This window comes from Papio anubis, chromosome 18 (genome assembly GCF_008728515.1).
Source record: "Papio anubis isolate 15944 chromosome 18, Panubis1.0, whole genome shotgun sequence".
NCBI lineage: Eukaryota > Metazoa > Chordata > Mammalia > Primates > Cercopithecidae > Papio > Papio anubis.
The window spans coordinates 6,091,588-6,111,343 of record NC_044993.1 but is presented as its reverse complement, the minus strand read 5'-3'; the positions used below and the strand labels follow the sequence as shown (position 1 = coordinate 6,111,343).

Sequence of the window (19,756 nt, the reverse complement as noted above, 5' to 3'; positions counted from 1 at the left end):
CAAGGCAGGCGGATCACGAGGTTAGGAGTTCGAGACCAGCCTAGCCAACATAGTGAAACCCTGTCTCTCCTAAAAATACAAAAATTAGCCAGGTGTGGTGGCACGCACCTGTAGTCCCAGCTACTCAGGAGGCTGAGGCAGGAGAATCACTTGAACCCAGGAGGAGGAGGTTGCAGTGAGCCAAGACCATGCCATTGCACTCCAGCCTGAGTGACAGAGTGAGCCTCTGTCTCAAAAAAAAAAAAATCAATTGACCATAGATGTATGGATTTATTTCTGGAAGTTCAGTTTTATTCTATTGATTTTTGTGTTTTATCTTTCTGCCAGTACCACATTATTTTGATTACTGTGGCTTTGTAGTAAGTTTGTTCTTCTTTTTAAAGATTGTTTTGGCCACTCAGGGCCCCTAGCATTTCTATATAAATATTAGAATACGTTTTTCTATTTCTGCAAAAAAAAAAAAAAAAAGGGCAGTTGAAATATTAATAGGGATTGTATTAGATCTGTAGGTTAATTTGGGGAGTATTGCCATTGTATTAATCTGTTCTCACGCTGCTGTAAAGAAATACTTGAGACTGGGTAATTCAGAAAGAAAAGAGCTTTAATTGGATCATGGTTCCACAAGTTGTACAGGAGACATAGTGGTTTCTGCTTCTGGGGAGGCCTTAGGAGGCTTCCATTCATGGCAGAAGGCAAAGGGAAAGTGAGGAGCTTCACATGGCCAGAGCAGGAGAAAGAGAGGGGGTGGTGATGCACACTTTTAAACAACCGGATCTCCTGAAAACTCACTATACAGTACCAAGGGGGGATGGTGCTAACCCATTTATGAGAGTTCTACCCCTATGATCCAGTCACTTCTTACCAGGCCCCACTTTCAACACTGGGCTTACAATCAAACGTGAGATTTGGTTGGGACACAGATCCAAACCATATTAGCTATATTAACAATAGTACATCTTCCAGTCCATGAACCATGCATGGACCATTCCATTTGTTCAGGTCTTGTTTAATTTCCTTCAATACTGTTCTATGGTTTTCCATCTACCAGTCTCACACTTCCTTGGTTAAACACGTTTCTTTTACCCTTTTAGATGTTCTTGTAAATAGAACTGTTTTCTTAATTTCATCTTTGGATTAGAGCAGTCTTTTGAAATAAGGACCTGAGTGGGGAAAAAGCAGAAGATGGCTGTTGACACCTAGAGAAAAACAAGTATAAACACAGAGAAAAAAAAAACAGAAGCCAGAAATTACATTAAAAGAAAGGCACTGGGAAAGTTGAGAAAGAAACAGGGTTGTGGGGGTACGACACTTAGCAAATGCTTAAGTAAAGTCAAGTTTTCAAGACAAGATTCCTAAAGCAAGGCAGCAGTATCCTACGATAGACAAGAGCTCACTCGACAAGGAAAACAAATACCAGAGTTTTGACCAGACCAACTCCCTTAGCCAGCTGGCAATATGGTTTCACCACTTCTTAGAAAAGAGGAACAGAGAGGTGTGCTCAAAAGCCACCACTAGCCCTTCAGATTGTTTTGTGTGTCTGTGTCTTGGCAGAATGAGCCAAACATAGTTTCTTCATGCCCCATAAGATGAGACACACCTAGCAAAAGCTGTCTTCATACAGAACTACCTCCTGGTGTCTTCATCCTGCAAGACCTGCACCAGAGGGTTCTACCTATAGAAATCCTAGCACCTAGATGTAGTCAACCAAGTACATGGCTCCCTCACCCTCCAACCAAAGATGCTATATTTCCAGCTGAGTGGAACAAAATCCCACTGTTTCATAATGCCTCCGGCAATTTTGCATGTGGGAGACATGGTTGGTATGTCACATTCTCGTCTACAAATTGTAATGGATTGGGGAAGGAGGGAGAAATAGAGTTCAGGCCTAACTTTCTAGAGGACAAAATAAATCTCTCTTGGTAACTGCAATTATCTGAAAACTATTTCAAAGAAAACTCTTTGTGTCATCCTGGCATTTGCTCAAGGGCATGGCTTTCCATCAGTCTCTCCATCTCTATGTCTCTCTTACATACATATGTATGTGTATATGCATACGTATGTGTATATACATGCCTACATATAGACATATTCTCTCTCTCCACACACACACACCCCTCCAACCTCTGTGGCTCTGGGAGTCATCTGTGTAAGAAGACCCTGACGCGAATACTGAGTGCCTAGGCAGGGGTCAAACAAAGGCCACAGGATTGCCACAAACACCTTTAAGCACGCAGATTCTTTGGCTCCTGCCAGACACTGAATCTGAATCTCTAGGATTCTGATTTCAGAGCCCAGGAATCCTCGAATGCAGGAGTTCCCAGGTGACTCTGATGCACCTGGAGGCGCTCAGATCTAGAGAGGAGGCGGCATTTGCGCAGTGCAGTCGGGGAAGAGAGGAGGGGCTGGGCCGGTGCCTTTAGGCGGCCAGGTGTTAGGACTAGAGGACAAGCCGCCAGCTGAGCGAGACGAGGCCCCGAAGCACCCCCGCCGCGGGGCGGTAACCTTTGGCCACACTTGGCCTCGGGCCTCCGCCAGAGCCGCTCCGCCCCCGCCGCCTCGCCCCGCCGCCCCGCCCTCCGATTGGCCGCCTCCCCATCCCGGCCCCCGGCCTCGGCCAATGGGGCCAGCGTGCGCCGGAAGCCGGAAGCCGGAAGCGCGGCAGCGGCGGCTGCTCTCCCCCTCTGCAGCTGTTTTCGGCACCATGCGAGGCCTCGGGCCAGGCTTGACGGCCAGGCGTCTCCTCCCGCTGCGGTTTCCCCCGCGGCCGCCCGGGCCCCGGCTGGCTAGCGGGCAGGCGACTGGCGCCCTGGAGCGGGCCATGGACGAGCTGCTGCGCCGCGCGGTGCCGCCGACACCGGCCTACGAGCTGCGCGAGAAAACACCGGCGCCCGCCGAGGGTCAGTGCGCGGACTTCGTGAGCTTTTACGGCGGGCTGGCCGAGACAGCCGAGCGAGCCGAGCTGCTGGGCCGCCTGGCGCGGGGCTTCGGCGTGGACCACGGCCAGGTGGCGGAGCAGAGCGCCGGCGTGCTCCAGCTGCGCCAGCAGCAGCGGGAGGCGGCGGTGCTGCTGCAGGCCGAGGACCGGCTGCGCTACGCGCTGGTGCCGCGCTACCGCGGCCTCTTCCACCACATCAGCAAGCTGGACGGCGGCGTGCGCTTCCTGGTGCAGCTGCGGGCCGACCTGCTCGAGGCTCAGGCCCTTAAGCTGGTGGAGGGGCCGGACGTCCGGGTAAGGGGCCGCCCTCGACCCCCCGGCAGCGCGGACTGGCCGCTCTCCTCGAGTAGTCCTCATTTGCCCCCTCCAAGCCCCACACACCCCACCTTCCCTGCCTGAAACCACGCTCACTTCGCCCGCAGTTACAGCTCACCAACTCTCCCCTTCCCACGCTGAGTCCTGGCCTCGTCAGAGCACACCCCCGCCTCCCTCCAGTCTGTCCTTGAAGTCCCCACTTGTATAGTGTTTACTAAATACTCAGCATTTGGTGGCCTTGAAGGTAACTGTCGCCTCCTGTACCTGATGAGTGTGTGCTCTACAGTCTCTTTTTTAATTGTTGTAGCTGATTAAAGTGTTTCATCTATATGGTATACCTGAACTTGAGCATCAGGCTGAGCATCAGGCAGCCTTCTGAGACCCTGAATAGTGTTTCAGAGGTTAATTGGGCACCCGCTATGTGTGAGACATTGTCCTGAGAAGTCCTGTGAAATACACAAAGGTAAATAGGACTCAAGGTCACCACCAGCACCACTCCGGAATCTCCATGGCTTCTGGCCTTCTCTGTGCTTCGTGACTTTTGGGAGGACATTTAACACCCTGAGTTCGGTACTTACTGTGATGATTCTGAGTTGACTTGAGGTAATCAAGCATTAGCACAGTTCATTCGTGTTAGATACAGATACAGACTTTGAGATTTAAATGATTATGACCCGAAAGAAGGCCTAAAGCATATACTCTCCTTTTATATTGTTAGTATTAAATACGGCGAAACACTAGCCTGCCCCCCCCCCCCCTTTTTTTTTTTTTTTTTTTCTTTTTTTTGAGATCGGGTCTCACTCTGTTCCCTAGGCTGGAGTACAGTGGTGCTTTCACGGCTCACTGCAGCCTCGACTTCCCCAGGCTCAAGCAGTCTTCCCACCTCAGCCTCCTGAGTAGCTGGAACTACAGGCGCAGGCCACATGCCCGGCTAATTTTTGTTATTTTTTTGTAGAGGGTGCGTTTCACCATTTTGCCCAGGCTTAACCTGCCCTTTTAATTAATGAAAAATGATGTAAATGTTTCAGGAAGTTTTGGACATTCAGAAGTTTGTTATGTACAGTTGGAGTTAAAAAAAAATTGAATGATTGAGTGGTTATGACCTGACCCATTTAAGAACTCTAATACTGGTTTAATAGTTTCATTTTCATTCCTTCAGTCTTACGTGGGTGATAACACGTATCCCTTTTACAGTAAAGGAGAAGATGCTCAGGTTGTGTGACTTGTCCTTAAATTCAGAGCAAAAAACTCTTGCTGATCACCCACCCAAATCCAGGGTTCTTTGCCCTATGCTGTATCACTGTCTTACTGTGTGAGTTAATCAGATGTTTATTAGAAACTTTCTTACCTTTTTTGGCTACTTAGATGCATAAAATCGGGCATAATTAAGTATGGGATTAATGTCAAGAGTGACAACAGTGGCCATGATTTGATTCCCCATGATAGCTGGTTAATTTACAGTGCTGTTACTGAGGGCCAGGCATCTTTGGCCATAAGATTCTCAGACAGAAAGCCCACAGTTGCTAATTGCATGACATGAAATCACTCAAGAATTCTTACCGTGTTGAATTGTCATGTTCTGGTCTCAAGCCCGGTCTGAATAGCTGAGCTTTTCTGATCCACACTTGCACATAGTACTTGGCAATATATCATCCCCCCAAGTAAGTGATCAGCTCCTCAAAAACTGGGAAACTTATCTTAAATTTCTTGCATAGCAGAGTGATGAATGAGTCATTGCAATAGATTCCTGGGTGCCCTGGCATGAGACATACTTGACACACTAATCATTCAGCATTTATGTGGAGGTGAGACTGCCCCACACTCTGTCGTAGATTTTTGAGCCTGGAAGGAAGCCACGAAGGGCTGGAAAGGTTTCTGCCCAGCTGGGAGGGTCCTCATATCAGACATTGGCCAGCTTTGTCCCTCGTTGATTTCTCACATCCGGTCCAATTCTGAATTCCCTGGTTCTGTGAGATGTTGTGGAATACATCCTTTTGTTCTTCCCCACTCAGGAAAACTCTTGGTTATCACATCGTTGGGAAGGAACACGACTGAACACACTCACATCCAGACTTGACTGTTGAAAGAAAGGAGCTGGCCCCTGGGAAATACAGAGGCTGCTGAGTCCTCAGACATTCACACATTTCCTTGCTTTTTGACCAAGGCTGTCTATATACATAAGGGAAAAAAAATACATTGCATACTGTAATATTAGGCTAGAAGTCCTGTGGACCAGAGATATCAAACAGAATGAATAATGGCAGCCTGATCTTCGCCTCTGCATATGGTTAGGACATAATGGCTGCAGGAGCCTTTTTGTGATTGCTTTATTGTGCCCCTTCCATTTCTTTACCTAGAAACCCCAACCTTACATTCAGTGCATATAACTGTTAGTAGCCGAACCTGTTAATTCCCTTCCCCTTCCCTTGCTCTGCGTAGTTTTCTCATATATACACGTATATATGTATGTGTATATGTGTGTGTGTGTGTGTGTGTATATAGAGATGGGTTTTTGTTTTGTTGTTTATGGTTTTTTTTAGAGATGGGATCTTGTTGTGTTTCCCAGGCTGGTCTTGAACTTCTGGCCTCAAGCAAGCAATCCTCCAGTCCCAAGTGCTGGGATTATAGATCGGTGTGAGCCCAAGTGTAATTTTTTTTAAATCCCTGTCATTTAAACATTTAAATCAGTCTGAGAATAGAGTTACATTTTTCTGTACATATAAACTGTCAACTGGAATCTGATATTGTAACCTATGTGATCTATTTTTTTATCTGATTTTTTTTTTTTTTTTTGAGACGGAGTCTTGCTCTGTTGCCCAGGCTGTAGTGCAGCAGCACAATCTCGGCTCACTTCAACTTCTGCCTCCTGGGTTCAAGTGATTCTCCCACCTCAGTCTCCCGAGTAGCTGGGATTACAGGCACTTGCCAACACTCCTGGCTAATTTTTATATTTTTAGTAAAGACGGAGTTTTGCTGTTGGCCAGGCTGGTCTCGAACTCCTGACCTCAGATGATCTTCCCGTCTTGGCCTTCCAAAGTGCTGGAATTACAAGTGTGAACCACTGTGCCCGGCTGTGTGCTTTCTTTTTAAAATGTTCTTTTCCTCTGGTCCAAGTGAGTTTGGAGGTTTGTTACCATGCCTGGATTTGTGGCCACAAAACGTGGAGGAGTTTGTAGGTATGTGTGTCCCTGTGGTTGTATGGTAGGTGTGGGAATGAGGATGTGATGTGTCTAGGGAGTGGTGGTTTATAGGCTTTTTGTTTTTCTCCAGAGGCCCAGTTGGTTGACGACTTCAATTTCTTGGAGGTGAAATCCCAGTGAAACCGAGTCAAATCCCCAGTAGAGGGGAAGGTCTGAGCATGGTTCAGCAGTTTGTGGGCACTCAAGGGAGGTTGGCCTTTAATTCGTGGAAAGGGTTCCTGATGGGCGGTTTGGACCTCGGTGGAATGAGAGGTGTTCGAACCTTAACAGAGGCACAGAAACTAGAGAGGGACCTGGTTCCCACTGTCACAGCCACCCGGCCATGCTAGACCCTTGTGTATCCTCTGCCTTTTAGTTAATAGAGTACTCTTTGTTGGATCTAGTAAATTCTATGCTTAGCTGTGCTAAATGATACTTATTTTGAGATAGGAAAGTATATCCATAGTATAAAGTGTACACCTGCGGAGTGGAAGCTTATGTGAGTGGGAATTGCCCCCAAGTTTCTCAGCCTCTGCAGTGCTACCCTCATCCATGGCTTTCCACTGCCTTCCCCAGCGCAGGGCTTCTGGGCAAGGGAAGGTGACTTTTCTTCCATACCAAAATAAGCAGATCTTGATAGAGCCTCAAAAGAGGGTACCAATTTATCTTTTAAAAGGAAAAGTTGGCTGGTCTAAACAGTGTCATACAAGTCAATGGAATTAACAATACAGAATACACAGAGCTGGATGCAGTGGCACGCACCTGTAGTCCCTGCTACTTGCGAGGTTCAGCTGAGCCCGGGAGTTCAGCCTGGCCAACATAGCAAGACCTGCCTCTGAAAAAAAAAAAGCAGCAGCACTCCAGCAGAATACACTGAGAACTGTCGCTACCCTTAGCATCACCAGGATATTCCCAGCAGTTGTGTTTCTCAGTCTTGTATTGGTGATAAATGGTGGCTGAATTAATGCATGCACAGTCGCGGAGGCTTCTTTCCCTGGTGGTGTTTGTATCCCGGCAACCTTGCGGCGTGCCTGAACAGCTGCTGCCGGTGTTAGAACTGAGCAACGGAGACTTCTGACCTTTAGCCCAGATTCCCAGTCCTCGTGTACCAGTGTCACATTTTGTAGCTGTCAGGAGCCCAAAATAGAATGAAGAGATTTGTAGGGGAGGAGCTTTCATCAGCCAAACCATTTCTTTCATAATTAATATTGAACTGATAGTAAAACTAGGTATCTTCAGCTTTTTTCCTATCATGAATGTAAGAGAGATGCCGGTACCTCTTACACAGAGCTCAGCTCATCTGTTCCTAACCTGGGGTACAGAAGTCCTTTTGGCCCCTGGGATAGTCCATAGGTAAGTATCAGAGGAGCCCATGAACCCCAGGAAAACATGTGCCCAATTTTATTAATGTGTTTGCAATGTTCTGGGGACAGGGCCTGTGGTTTTTAACACATACTCAAGAGTGTGAGAGGATCCCAGGAAGATTAAGAGCCGCTGTAGTCAAATGCAGAAAATACAGTTTTATAAAGGGCCATTCCGTGACACCTAGCAAACAGTCTCTCTCATCCTCCCCTCCCGCTACGTACTAATCACCGTTCGTTCCATTTTTCCATCTTTCTCATTTGATATCAATCGATTAGTGAATGCTTTGCGAACCATAGAAATGAATCAGAAGTGGACCCTGCCTTTATGGAGTTTACAACCAAGTAAAGGAGATTCAGTGATGGAATGTAAAGTTAAAAGGAATTGCAGAGATCGTCTGGTTCAGCCACCTATCCAATGCTTAAATCCGTTTTCAAACAGCTCTGCTGAGTTCTGTCCACCTGTGCTTGGTGACTTCCAGTGCTGAGGGTCACCGTCTCCCAGGATGACCTCTGTGGACAGCTCCCGCTATTCAAAAGTTCCTCTTTACACTAAATTGAGTCCATGTCTGACTGTCCATCACTTACACCAGTCGGTCCAGATTTACTTTCCCAGCCCCCATGGGGTCACACAGAACAAATTTGTGGCCTCTTTCATGCCCTAGTGCTTAAACATGTAAAGGGAGATCTTACCTCCTTCCGAAAACGTCTCTGAGCCACCATTCCAAAACCTGCAACTCTTCCCCAGGTGACAAAGTTGTGAGTCCTTTCACCCTTTAACAGGAATTAAAATGTAAAATGATTTTATAAAATTTGGAAGCTGAGGCAGGAGAATCACTTGAACCTGGGAGGCAGAGGTTACAGGGAGCTGAGATTGCACCACTGCACTCCAGCCTGGGTGACAGAGCAAGACTCCGTCTCTAAAAAAAAAAAAAGAAAAGAAAAGAAAATAACTGTTATAAAGCCACTCTTTATAGGTGTTGCCCATTGTGTTCTTCATGTCCCTTACAGAGAGAGTCAGAAGGTCATTCTTTTATCAGACGTCCTGAGATGTTTACTATTATTTAATAATAATGTTCAGTGGATGTGTTGGTATGTAATTTATGAGTAACAAAGACCCAAAATAGCAGTGATTTGAATATGACAGAAGTTTGTCTCTCATGTGAGTCTGGAGGTCGGCAGCCCAGAGCTGATTCTGCTCTTTGGTGCTCTTGGTGGATCCAGACTTGAATCTTGTCGCTCTGCCCAGAAAAACCTTCATCTCCAAAGCAGCCCAAGATGGCTGCTTCAGTGCCAGCCATCACACCGCCTTCCAGTCTGCAGTGGAAAGGACAAAGAGAAAGATGGGCCAAGGGCTTGCTCCTGCTGTCTTTCCAAGTTCCCCAAAGTGGCTGCAGGAGACCTCTGCTTACCCCTCATTGGCCAGAACTCTGTCACATGGCTACCCCCAGCCACAGGGCAGTCTTTATTCTGGACAGCTGTGTCCCTAGCTGAAAAGTGAGGCTTCTGTTAATTTGGAAGAAAAGGATACAGCCATTGGAGAACAACAAGCCGTGGCTGTGCAGGCGACACCGAGACGACGCTGCTCCTGCTCAAGGCCTTCTGTTCTGCTCTTGCTGGAAAAGCTTCAGTACAAATATATCTTGGGTGGTCGAGTCAATTCACATCATTTTTGGAAGTAGATAAGATATAATAAAGATATAAATAATTGAAGCAAAATTAAGATAATTTCATCACCTCTGAAATGCATTGGTTGCCAGATATACTATTATGTCCCTCTAAGGTAGATTTAAAATGCTGCCAGTTATGGCGAGGCACAGTGGCTCATGCCTGTAATCCCAGCACTTTGAGAGGCCGAGGCAGGTGGATTGCCTGACCTTGGGAGCTCGAGATCAGCCTGGGCAATATGGCAAAACCCCATTTCTACAAAAGAATACAAAAAAAATTTACCCGGGCGTGGTGGAACTCACCTGTAGTCCCAGCTACTTGGAGGGCTGAGACAGGAGGATCATGTGAGCCCAGGAGGTCAAGGCTGTAGTGAGCTGTGTTCATGCCATTGCACTACAGCCTGGGTGACAGAGTGAGACCCCATCTCTCAAAAAAAATAATGCTGCCAATTAGACTGTGACCCGCCGTCATTCAAAAGCTGCATCCTGACTTGAGAGATGTTAAAATATGAAAATGTACATCTCTCAGTTGATAAAATAGGGCTCCTGGACCAAGTACTTGTTTTTTTTAGGAAACGTAGGAGTAATGTTTTGACGTATCAAAGAAGGTTCCCAGGAGGATGAGGATAGTGCTGCTGACACCCTTGCTGGCTTAGTTTCAAAGTTACAGCGCATCTTTCGTTGTTATGTTAATTCGATATAATTAGTATCCTCACTGTGGTGAACACATTGGAACATATTATTTGATTTAGGCAACTTAGTTCAAATTGAATTGTTTCCATTCAGGGGTCTTACGGACTGAAGTAGTCAAGTCTAAATAGAGTGTCGAATGAAAGCCTGACTTGGTTTGAGATAAGAGTCTCACAGAGGAATCTCGGGAAAAGCTGTTTGGAGAATCGTCTTGCGCAGTTGTCTGCTTGAGCATTTTCATTCCCTGTGCTGGCCGCAACACAGAGATGGGCTTGATCTGTTGCCCATTGAAGGCCTGGGCTTTATCTTCTTTTCAGGAAATGAATGGCGTGCTGAAAGGAATGCTCTCAGAATGGTTTTCCTCCGGGTTCCTGAACCTAGAACGGGTTACCTGGCATTCACCGTGTGAAGTGCTTCAGAAAATCAGTGAGTAAGTATTAAGGTTTTCATTTGCTTTGTACATATATGTTTCATGTATATTTATGCATGTTTTATATTGGCTAAAAGCCAATCTATCTTCATTCACATGTACAGTCTATTTCAAGTCTAATAAAATCCAAACACAGTATTTGCAAATGCTGCGGCCGTCACCACACATGATACTAAGATCATGGAGGAAGAGGAAGGGGCACCGAGAGAAACCGATGCGTCTGTCAGGGACCTGCGTGTGGGTTCTTATTTATGTCCTCTTATTTAAAGCAAACACGCCCATTTTCTCTCTTCCCAAGACTCCATGATCAGAGTTGTAGAAACTCACTGGACCAAGCATTTGCATTCGTAATCAAAACAGCATTTGGCCCACCTAGTGGTTAAGATGTTTCCCTGGGTTAAAATCTCTAAACAAGCTATATCATGCGTTACCTCCAGGACCCAGTATAACACAGGCTAGCATGTCATGGTGGCCTCACAACCCGGGACTCTTTGCACGTAGGTGTCTTCACATTACAAGTTGTCCCATGGAATCCAAGGTTTGAAAAGTGTCCTATTTGAAATGTAACCAATTCAAAGGGCTGACAGTGCCTGCTGCCATTTCACGTGCTGAAAACAAAATAGCAGTGGGGTGAGGTTGCTAGAAGACACCAGATGAGCCCCGTGTTTGCAGTGCTGACAGGGCTTCACAGAGATCCCGAGGAAAGAGAAGACGCAGTGTTCGACACCAAGCATTTGATTAGGTTTCACCTGAAAATCTGCGTGAATCCTTCCCTGGAGCCTCACAAACTCCTCTTAAAACTGGGGTTAAAATTGGAGCACCATTTTGTGTGTAAAATGGTCATTCACTGTAGTTCCTCTCAGTGGCTGCTGTTTCTATGAAAATGACTTTCCTTGACTCTTCCAGAAGAGTCCATTAAAGCTCTATTTAAAGAACTTGTTTGACTTAGATGAATAGTATGAATAGGAGTCAGCAACCATTACTTAAGTTGTGAATTATGCATTTGTCTTATCTCTTTATAAATTTCGCCCCAGGGCTGAGGCTGTGCATCCTGTAAAAAACTGGATGGACATGAAGCGCCGCGTTGGGCCCTACAGAAGATGTTACTTCTTTTCTCACTGTTCAACTCCTGGGGAGCCCCTGGTCGTTTTGCATGTGGCACTGACTGGTGACATCTCCAGCAACATCCAGGTACCTGCGATGGTCAGTCAGGGACAAGATAGGCCCCCACAGAGCACAGGGCCCCTTGTGTTTTTGTTTTGTTTTGTTTTGTTTTTACTGGATTTTATCCTCTTTTTTTTTTTTTCAAATAAATGGTTTTGGGCTTTTTAATTGGTTACATAAAATCTCCAGATTTGTAGGTGTAGAGTGTAGAAGTGTAGCGGGAAGACAGTTATGGAGCAAGGAGAGCATTCATCTGGCTGCGTTGATCTTAGGTTGAGATACAGTTAAAGTCTATCACAGAACGTGTTTGTGAGGCAGAAAATAATTGTGAAGGGAGAAGAGACGGGATACCTGGTTCATACATGGTTCACCTTTACAGCTTTTGTTAAGTGCCTGTGGGGAGTTTTGAAAGATACTTGATTAGAAAATTGAAAGAGACACATCCCTCATGCCTGATGTGGGCCCAGGACACTCCCCGGCGAGTGGAGGTTATGGGACTTGGGGTTGATAGCCCCGTCCTGTGGCAAGCTGCTCTGCTCCTGGATGAGTTTGGCAAGAATGTCTGAAGCACTCCTGCAGGCCCACGGGGGCAAAAGAACCAGGGACCACATTGCAGGGTCTGGAAATGGGAGTGCTAAAGACAGGTGGCAGGGAGCATGAGACCCCTGGGGCAGCGCAGGTTGCTTAGGCCAGGAGGACAGGAGGGCCTGTTAGGAAGCTAAGTGGATGATGGCACATCACAAGGTGAGTGCCCTAAGCAGGTGTCCCGCTGAGAAGTTAGAGAAGTTGAGTAGGGCAAATGAGCAGACTTTCCTGATCACCAAGGAGAAATGCATTCCCTTACAATGTTTGTGTGTGAAAGAGTCACACTCCAACGTCCTGTTGGTGCGACTAGGGGCCATTCTGACTTCTCTGAGGGCAGTTTGGCAACATGGATGAAAATTCAGAATGTGCATTCCTCCTGGCCTAAAAAGTCCACTCTTAAGAACTTCTCCTGGGGAGGTGCTCAGCCCTGAGAGTCAGATGGCTGTTCCTGCAGCATTGCTGACAGTTTGAAAGGCTGGAGATGATATCCGAGGGCCCATCAGGAGAGAATGGGCTCCAGGAGGGCGGTGTAGACACATGGCGCGGCCTCACGTATGTCGGATATCTGTACATGTATTTAAATATTGATGTGGGTTTATATTTTGACATGGAAAACCAGCCTTGACTTATTGTCGAGTAGAAGTTCAGGTTTACACAGTAGCTTGTGTGTGGTGTGGTCTTATGAATAATATTAATAAAATCTGTTGAGTATATGCTCTGTGCTTGTCAGTCTGTGAAGCACATTTTGTGTGTTACTGTTCAGAGCATCCTGTGATTTAGGTGGTTTTTTGTTTGTTTGTTTGTTTGTTTTAAACAGAGTTTCTTTCTTCTTGCCCAGGCTGGAGTGCAATGGTGCTATCTCGGCTCACTGCAACCTCTGCCTCCCAGGTACAAGCAATTCTCCTGCCTTAGCCTCCTGAGTAGCTGGGATTACAGGCATGTGCCACCATGCCTGACTAATGTTTTTGTATTTTTAGCAGAGACAGGGTTTCACCATGTTGGCCAGGCTGGTCTCGAACTCCTGACCTCAGGTGATCTGCCGTCCTTGGCCTCCGAAAGTGCTGGGATTATAGGCGTGAGCCACTGCGCCTGGCTGATTTAGGTATTACTATGAGAAAACTGAGGCTTAGGGGAACATCTGTAACTTACCTATGATCATAGAGCAAGTAAGGGTGGAACTGGAATTCAGACCCAGCTCACGTCCTGACTCTGAGGGGAGATGCCTTCCTTATGTGTAGATTGAGCATATGCGTTTGGGCACGTGAGAATGTGTATGGGTGCGCAGTCCTGTGTACATTTGTGTGCATACCGAGAGCCTCTGAGACAGCCTGGAAAGGTGTTCATCAAAAGGGCAGCAGCAACAGGCATGGGGATTAGATTTTGGAGTAATTTGTTATTTTTACTTCATGCATGGTTTTTTTTTGTTTTTTTTTTTTTTTTGGCCTCTTTTTGTTTTATTCACTTTACCTTACAATTCTTTTTGCCTCTTTGACATTACATATACCTCACTCGTATAACTGAAGAAAGTTTTGTTTTTATTTTGAAAACTTTAAAAAAAGATTGCTGGGATTTTTGCATAAGGAATCACAAGATAACTTACAGACTTCTTAAAAAACAAAGGAGAACCGGGCACGGCGGCTCAGGCCTGGAATCCCAGCACTCCAGGAGGCCAAGGCAGCCGGATCACCTGAGGTCAGGAGTTCCAGACCAGCCTGGCCAACATAGTGAAACCCCGTCTCTACTAAAAATACAAAAATTAGCCGGTGTAGTGGTGTGCGCCTGTAGTCCCAGCTACTTGGGTGTCTGAGGCACAAACGAGAATCGCTTGTCCGTAGGCAGAGGTTGCAGTGAGCCGAGATCGTGCTGCTGTACTCCAGCCAGGGCGACAGAGCAAGACTCCGTCTCAAAAAAAAAAAAAAAAAAAAAAAAGGAAAGGAGGTAAGCCTGGGAGTGATGTGAAGGGAGCTCTGTTCTGTGAACCACAGAGCTCTTCCATAGAGCATGGTGCGGGACAGCGGGCCCCTCTCGGTCCTTAGAGGATGCGTCCTTCGTGTCATGAGCTCTCCCCATTTCCTCACAGCAGTGTTTCTTCACTTTGTAGGAGTCACTGACCCTGTTAAGAATCTGAAGGGAAAAACACTGAGGGCGTTTTCCTCAGGACAGATATGCATAGACTCACACATTCCATACACTATTTCAGGTCTGGACTGACTACCAGACCTCATCTATATGGTCGAAGCTAAACACTCCCATTCCAGAATCGAAGGTAGCTGGTAGAAGTTAAAATAGTTTACACGGGTTCTTCAAAAGTAAGCTGGTGTAACCTGCTTCAAAGCAAATGAAAAAGTAGCCCCCTGCTATTCCACTGTTATCCAGTGAGCTTTGGAGTATTAAGGATTATGCTTCAGAGTATTAGGGATTAGAAAACGCTGCCATCAGAATGAGAGGCAGTAAACTCAGATTTCAGCTAAGCGACTTCCCAGTCTAGCTCGTTTCTTAGAATGCCTCGCCGGGACGTCTGTGTTACTGTTTAGGAAAAACAAAGATGGCATGAAACCCAAAAGGTACATGAGAAAGTCAAACAAAGGTATATTTCCTAAAAGAAAAGTATTTAGGACTGCATATGGCCTCTTGAGCAATTTGAAAAACCTAGGGTTCAGAGAAAAGGAAGAAAAGCAATTCAGTGGTGGGAAACATCAGCCCTTTAGGAGAAGCCGAAGGAACTGGAGCTGTTTGGTCTCGAGGATCCGTGTGTTACCGCTGAGTGTGGGCAGGAGAGTTACGGAGCAAGTTTTTGTTTGCACAGAGGCCTAAAAGAGACAGAAAGGGACATACATTGCTCTTCAGCAAAGTTTGCATGAAAATTTCAAAATGGTAGAAACGATGCAGCACTGAGGACCCCCAGGGAAGCTGTGGAGTTGCCTCCTCCAGAGAGTTTTCGAAACAGGGCAGCTTTTAGGCTCCATAGCCTACACCCCAGTCGGGGAGCCGAGGTCTCTTCCAGCTTTTCCAGTGCTCTGAGAATTGTCTTCTGGTCCCAGCGACAGGGTTGCCATGTGGGCTGCAGAGTGGCCAGGCCAACCTTAGAACCATCGTTGGTTTTTTCCAGGCAATCGTGAAGGAATGTCCTCCATCAGAAACGGAAGAGAAGAACAGAATTGCTGCTGCGATCTTTTATTCCATCAGTTTGACCCAGCAGGGACTCCAAGGGGTGGAGCTGGGAACATTCCTCATAAAGCGAGTCGTCAAGGAGTTGCAGGTAAGCGCCGCGCAGGGAGCCCCGGTCACGCTTGGCTTCCGTGTGGTCAGGTCCGTGAACTCGTGGGGTGTCAGCTGCCACGAAGGACATGGATGAAGACAGAAGCTAAAGGGAGCGTCAGGGAGTAGAAAAAGTGCCAGAGGCCCCTCAGCAACTCCTAGGAGCCATGAGTCTCCCAGAGAGATGAGAATGATGCTGAGAGAGGCCTCCGGCCCAGCCACCTGCAAGATGCACTTGTGTTCTGAGGTCATCAGCTCTCTAGGGCGACCTCATTCTGACCTGCCCAGGATACTCTTGATTTCGTGTGTCGTCCTGGTGTAAGTGTCACTCTGAAGTGTCCCAGCCAGATGGCATAGCTGATGGTCATCCTGCCATGCCTGTCCTCCCCCCTGCCCCTGCCCACACTCTCAGGGCCTCTGACACGTGACATGCTGTTAGCATGGGCGGCCTTCTCATGGCCTGCGAGGGAGTGCTGAGGTGAGACCAGACAGCTCGAAGGTAAATGCATCAGCTTAGTTTTGATCTAACTCCCCTTTCTTGGCTGCCCTGTGAAAAACACATGCACCATCCTACATCAGAAATGTTGATGTTCACTCTGGGCCTAGGCTTTCAAAAACCACCAACCTCATCAGGGGCTTGGATAAATTCCAATGAGTAGAATCTAATGATTAGGTGCAGTAGCTAGATGTTTGCTAGTGAGTGGCTCTGAGCAGGGTGTTCTCTGCGTTGGGGGCTGCAGTTGGCTGCAGCAGAGCCCTTCAAGGACGACAGTGTGGAGTGGGAACGTTTACATGCTCCTAGTAAATTCATAATCAGTTTCAAATTGAAGCCCTCAGGATTCAGCTGCGTATGGGCTTCATTACCACGCCGCCATGTTTCCCCCCGGGTAACAATAAGCCACAGCTCCTTCCCAGTTTCCTCGTTCCTCTGTCTTCGCTGAGGGTGGTGATGAGCAGGGTGGGGTGGGGAAATGTAGCAGGGTAAGGAAGGCAGGAAGAGGAGGAGCATATCCCAGGATTCAGGGGAGTTAGGCCTTAGCCCAGCCGCTGTCCTGAGGGTGCCAGTTACCTGCCCCTGGGCAGCTGCCTAGAAGTCCTCAAAGGGGGTCTAGAAGGGAACGAATGGCCTCTCTGCATGGAGGCGCTCGTCAGGGTTTACAAAAGCAAACACAGGTGGGCGCAGTGGCTCACGCCTGCAATCCCAGCTGAGGCAGGCGGATCACTTGGGGTCGGGAGTTCGAGACCAGCCTGGCCAATGTGGTAAAACCCCGTCTCTACTAAAAATACAAAAATTAGGCATGGTGGCGCATGCCTGTAGTCCCAGCTACTCGGGAGGCTGAGGCAGGAAAATCACTTGAACCCAGGAGGCGGAGGTTGCAGTGAGCCAAGATTGCACCATTGCACTCCAGCCTGGGAGCAAGACTATCTCAAAAAAAAATAATAATAATAAAAGGCAAAAAATCCGAGCGCTACCACGAATGCCCAATGAGAGGAACATGGTGAGGAAAATCCTAATAGTCTTCTCTTTTCATATTACTCTGTGGTTAAAATTCTGTGTTTTTGAATTTTAAATGATAATGAGAAAATGCTCACGATATAAATTCATAATGCAAAATATAAAATACGTGTCTCACCCATACAAAAATCACATCAGGAAGCACCAGGAGTTTGCTTTAGCAGACTATTGAGAGCAGTTTTCTCAATGTAGTGGAGTATGATGGTTTATTTTCTTCTGTCATTAATTTTTTTTTAAAAAAGCTATAGTGAGCATGTATTAGGTTTATAATCCGAAAGTAGTGGGTTGTTGGAAATGATCATGAGATCTCTACCTAGTTGGGACAATAACGATTGAACCATGTCATGTGATATGGAGAGATACCTGCAGCGTCCCCCTCCTCCTCCTCTACCCCGTTCTGCACCCACTGTGGTGTGGCTGGGCAGCTCGTCGTTGCTGTGTGCCCAGCAACAGAGCAGCTTCTGGGGCCTGACAGGTGGCCATGGGAGGAGCACGGTGTACGAGAAAGACAAGGTCTGCAGTGAGTAGCTGCGGTGCACCAAGCCCCACTCCCCACTGGCCAGCTGTCTGGTTTTAGGCAAGTCCCCCAGCACTCTAGTCTCGGTTTTGCCGACATGAGAAGGGATGTGGAGACGGAGACGCCCTGCCTCGGGGAGTCAGGATGCCTCCAGGGTCTGGCACACATCAGGTTCCTGATAAATATTTCCTGCTGGGCCTGGTGGCGCGCGCCTGTGGTCCCAGCTACTCAGCAGGCCGAGGCAGGAGATGGCTTGGACTCGGGAGATGGAGGCTGCAGTGAGCCATGATGACGCCACTGCACTCCAGCCAGGGCAATAGAGCAAGACCCTGACTCTTAAGAAACAAAAAACAACAGTTCCTTGAAAGAAGATAAATAACATGTACCAAATGTCACTGTGACCACTACACAGCAGCATATGAGCCGTAGGTTGAGAGGTGCTCATCTGTTGGTAATGTACCTGCTGAATTTGTGTGTTTTCTCCGCCTTCCCTTCCACCCCAACCATGCTTTACAGCGAGAGTTTCCTCACCTTGGAGTGTTTTCGAGTCTGTCACCTATACCTGGATTCACCAAATGGCTTCTGGGGCTTCTGAACTCGCAAGTGAAGGACCACGGGAGGAATGAACTCTTCACAGATTCGGAGTGTAAGGAAATCTCAGAGATCACAGGTGGCCCCACTAACGAGACCCTCAAGCTTCTCCTCAGCAGCAGCGAGTGGGTGCAGTCGGAGACCCTGGTGCGGGCGCTGCAGACTCCGCTCATGAGGCTGTGCGCCTGGTACCTGTATGGAGAGAAGCACCGCGGCTACGCGCTGAACCCGGTGGCCAACTTCCACCTGCAGAACGGGGCGGTGCTGTGGCGCATCAACTGGATGGCGGATGTGAGCCTCAAAGGCATCACCGGCTCCTGCGGCCTCATGGCCAACTACCGCTACTTCCTGGAGGAGACGGGCCCCAACAGCACCTCCTACCTCGGCTCCAAGAACATCAAAGCCTCTGAGCAGGTGCTCAGCCTAGTGGCCCAGTTTCAGAAGAACAGCAAGCTCTGACAGTAAACCTCTCCTAAAGCACAGGGCCCCAGCTAAGAAAATGATCGTTTTCAGGAGGGGCCGGGAGTTTTATATCTGAAGGAGTTTTCCAAGCAAAGCCAAAGTTCACTGTGTTCTTGGCCCACAGCCAGGCCACGCTGTGAGGCCAGGCCTCAGCATCCCTTGCCTTGGGCGAGACGCGCCCAGTGCAAGACGGTTGTGGGTGCGGGTGTACACAGATAGGTGGGTTGCTGTGTGTCTCCAGAAGATTTCTCGTTGCCCTTGACCTGGCTCCCTGCCCGGGGCTGGTGCTGTGGTACTTAATCTTCAGGAAGCTGTGCAGCCTCTGCCATTATCGTCCCAGGGGGATCCGGCATCCTCCTAAGGACCAGGGCGAGTGGCCCAGATAAGAGTAGATGTTCCTTTGCGCTCACAAAACAGAATGCGGCGATGGTTGCTTTAGCCATTTCTCACCATGCAATGCAAAGGGATAAAGGACTGTGCTACACTTCCCGGTTAAATTCTGAAGCTCATAAATGTATGAAAAGGTTTGTGACTTTGCACAAGATGTGTGTAGTAAGTTAAATCGTTGAACACAAAAATGTTGCTGCTTGAGGCATAAGTTGAATGATAGGCTTTAAATGATCAGGGATTCAGGTTCATAATGAACTTCACAGTAAAGAACATGTTTGTTCTGTAAAGCATTAAACATCTGGTTATGTAATGGTGGTCATCTTTAAGATTAGAGACCTGGGAAGGCTGGAATCAGCTAGCCAGCCTGTGGGGAGTTTGGGATGAAGGAGTCTGGGGTGTGTGGGATGAGAACAAAGATGAAGGAAGGGGCAATCACTGTGCTTGTGGGAGGAAGGCGGGTGTGTTTGTGTGTGTATCAGGGCACGTCTCTGTGCGTGTGCACGAGCGTCTGTGTATCGGCACGTCTGCATGTGCACAAGCATCTCTATGAGGGCATGTCTGTGAGGGTGCACAAGCATCTCTGTATCAGGGCACGTCTGTGTGCATGTGCACGAGCGTCTCTGTGTGTATCAGGGCACGTCTGTGTGCATGTGCACAAGCGTCTCTGTATCAGGGCACGTCTGCATATGCACCAGC

General features: G+C 47.7%; 1 protein-coding gene across 2 annotated transcripts; it reads left to right on the top strand.

The window, feature by feature from the left end:
• The first annotated feature begins 2,658 nt into the window (after positions 1 to 2,658).
• On the top strand, positions 2,659 to 19,370 carry MLYCD (malonyl-CoA decarboxylase). Of its 2 annotated transcripts, none has more exons than XM_021932210.2 (5): positions 2,659 to 3,229; positions 10,465 to 10,577; positions 11,612 to 11,780; positions 15,436 to 15,585; positions 18,134 to 19,370. In XM_021932210.2, exons 1-5 carry the CDS (start codon positions 2,702 to 2,704, stop codon positions 18,665 to 18,667), a joined length of 1,494 nt encoding a protein of 497 aa, XP_021787902.2. In that variant the 5' UTR covers positions 2,659 to 2,701; the 3' UTR covers positions 18,668 to 19,370. The 2 variants fall into 2 exon arrangements, with proteins under 2 accessions (XP_021787902.2, XP_003917292.2); XM_003917243.5 differs by having other exon boundaries at positions 2,690 to 3,229; positions 11,612 to 11,768; positions 18,134 to 19,355.
• Positions 19,371 to 19,756: the final 386 nt, after the last annotated feature.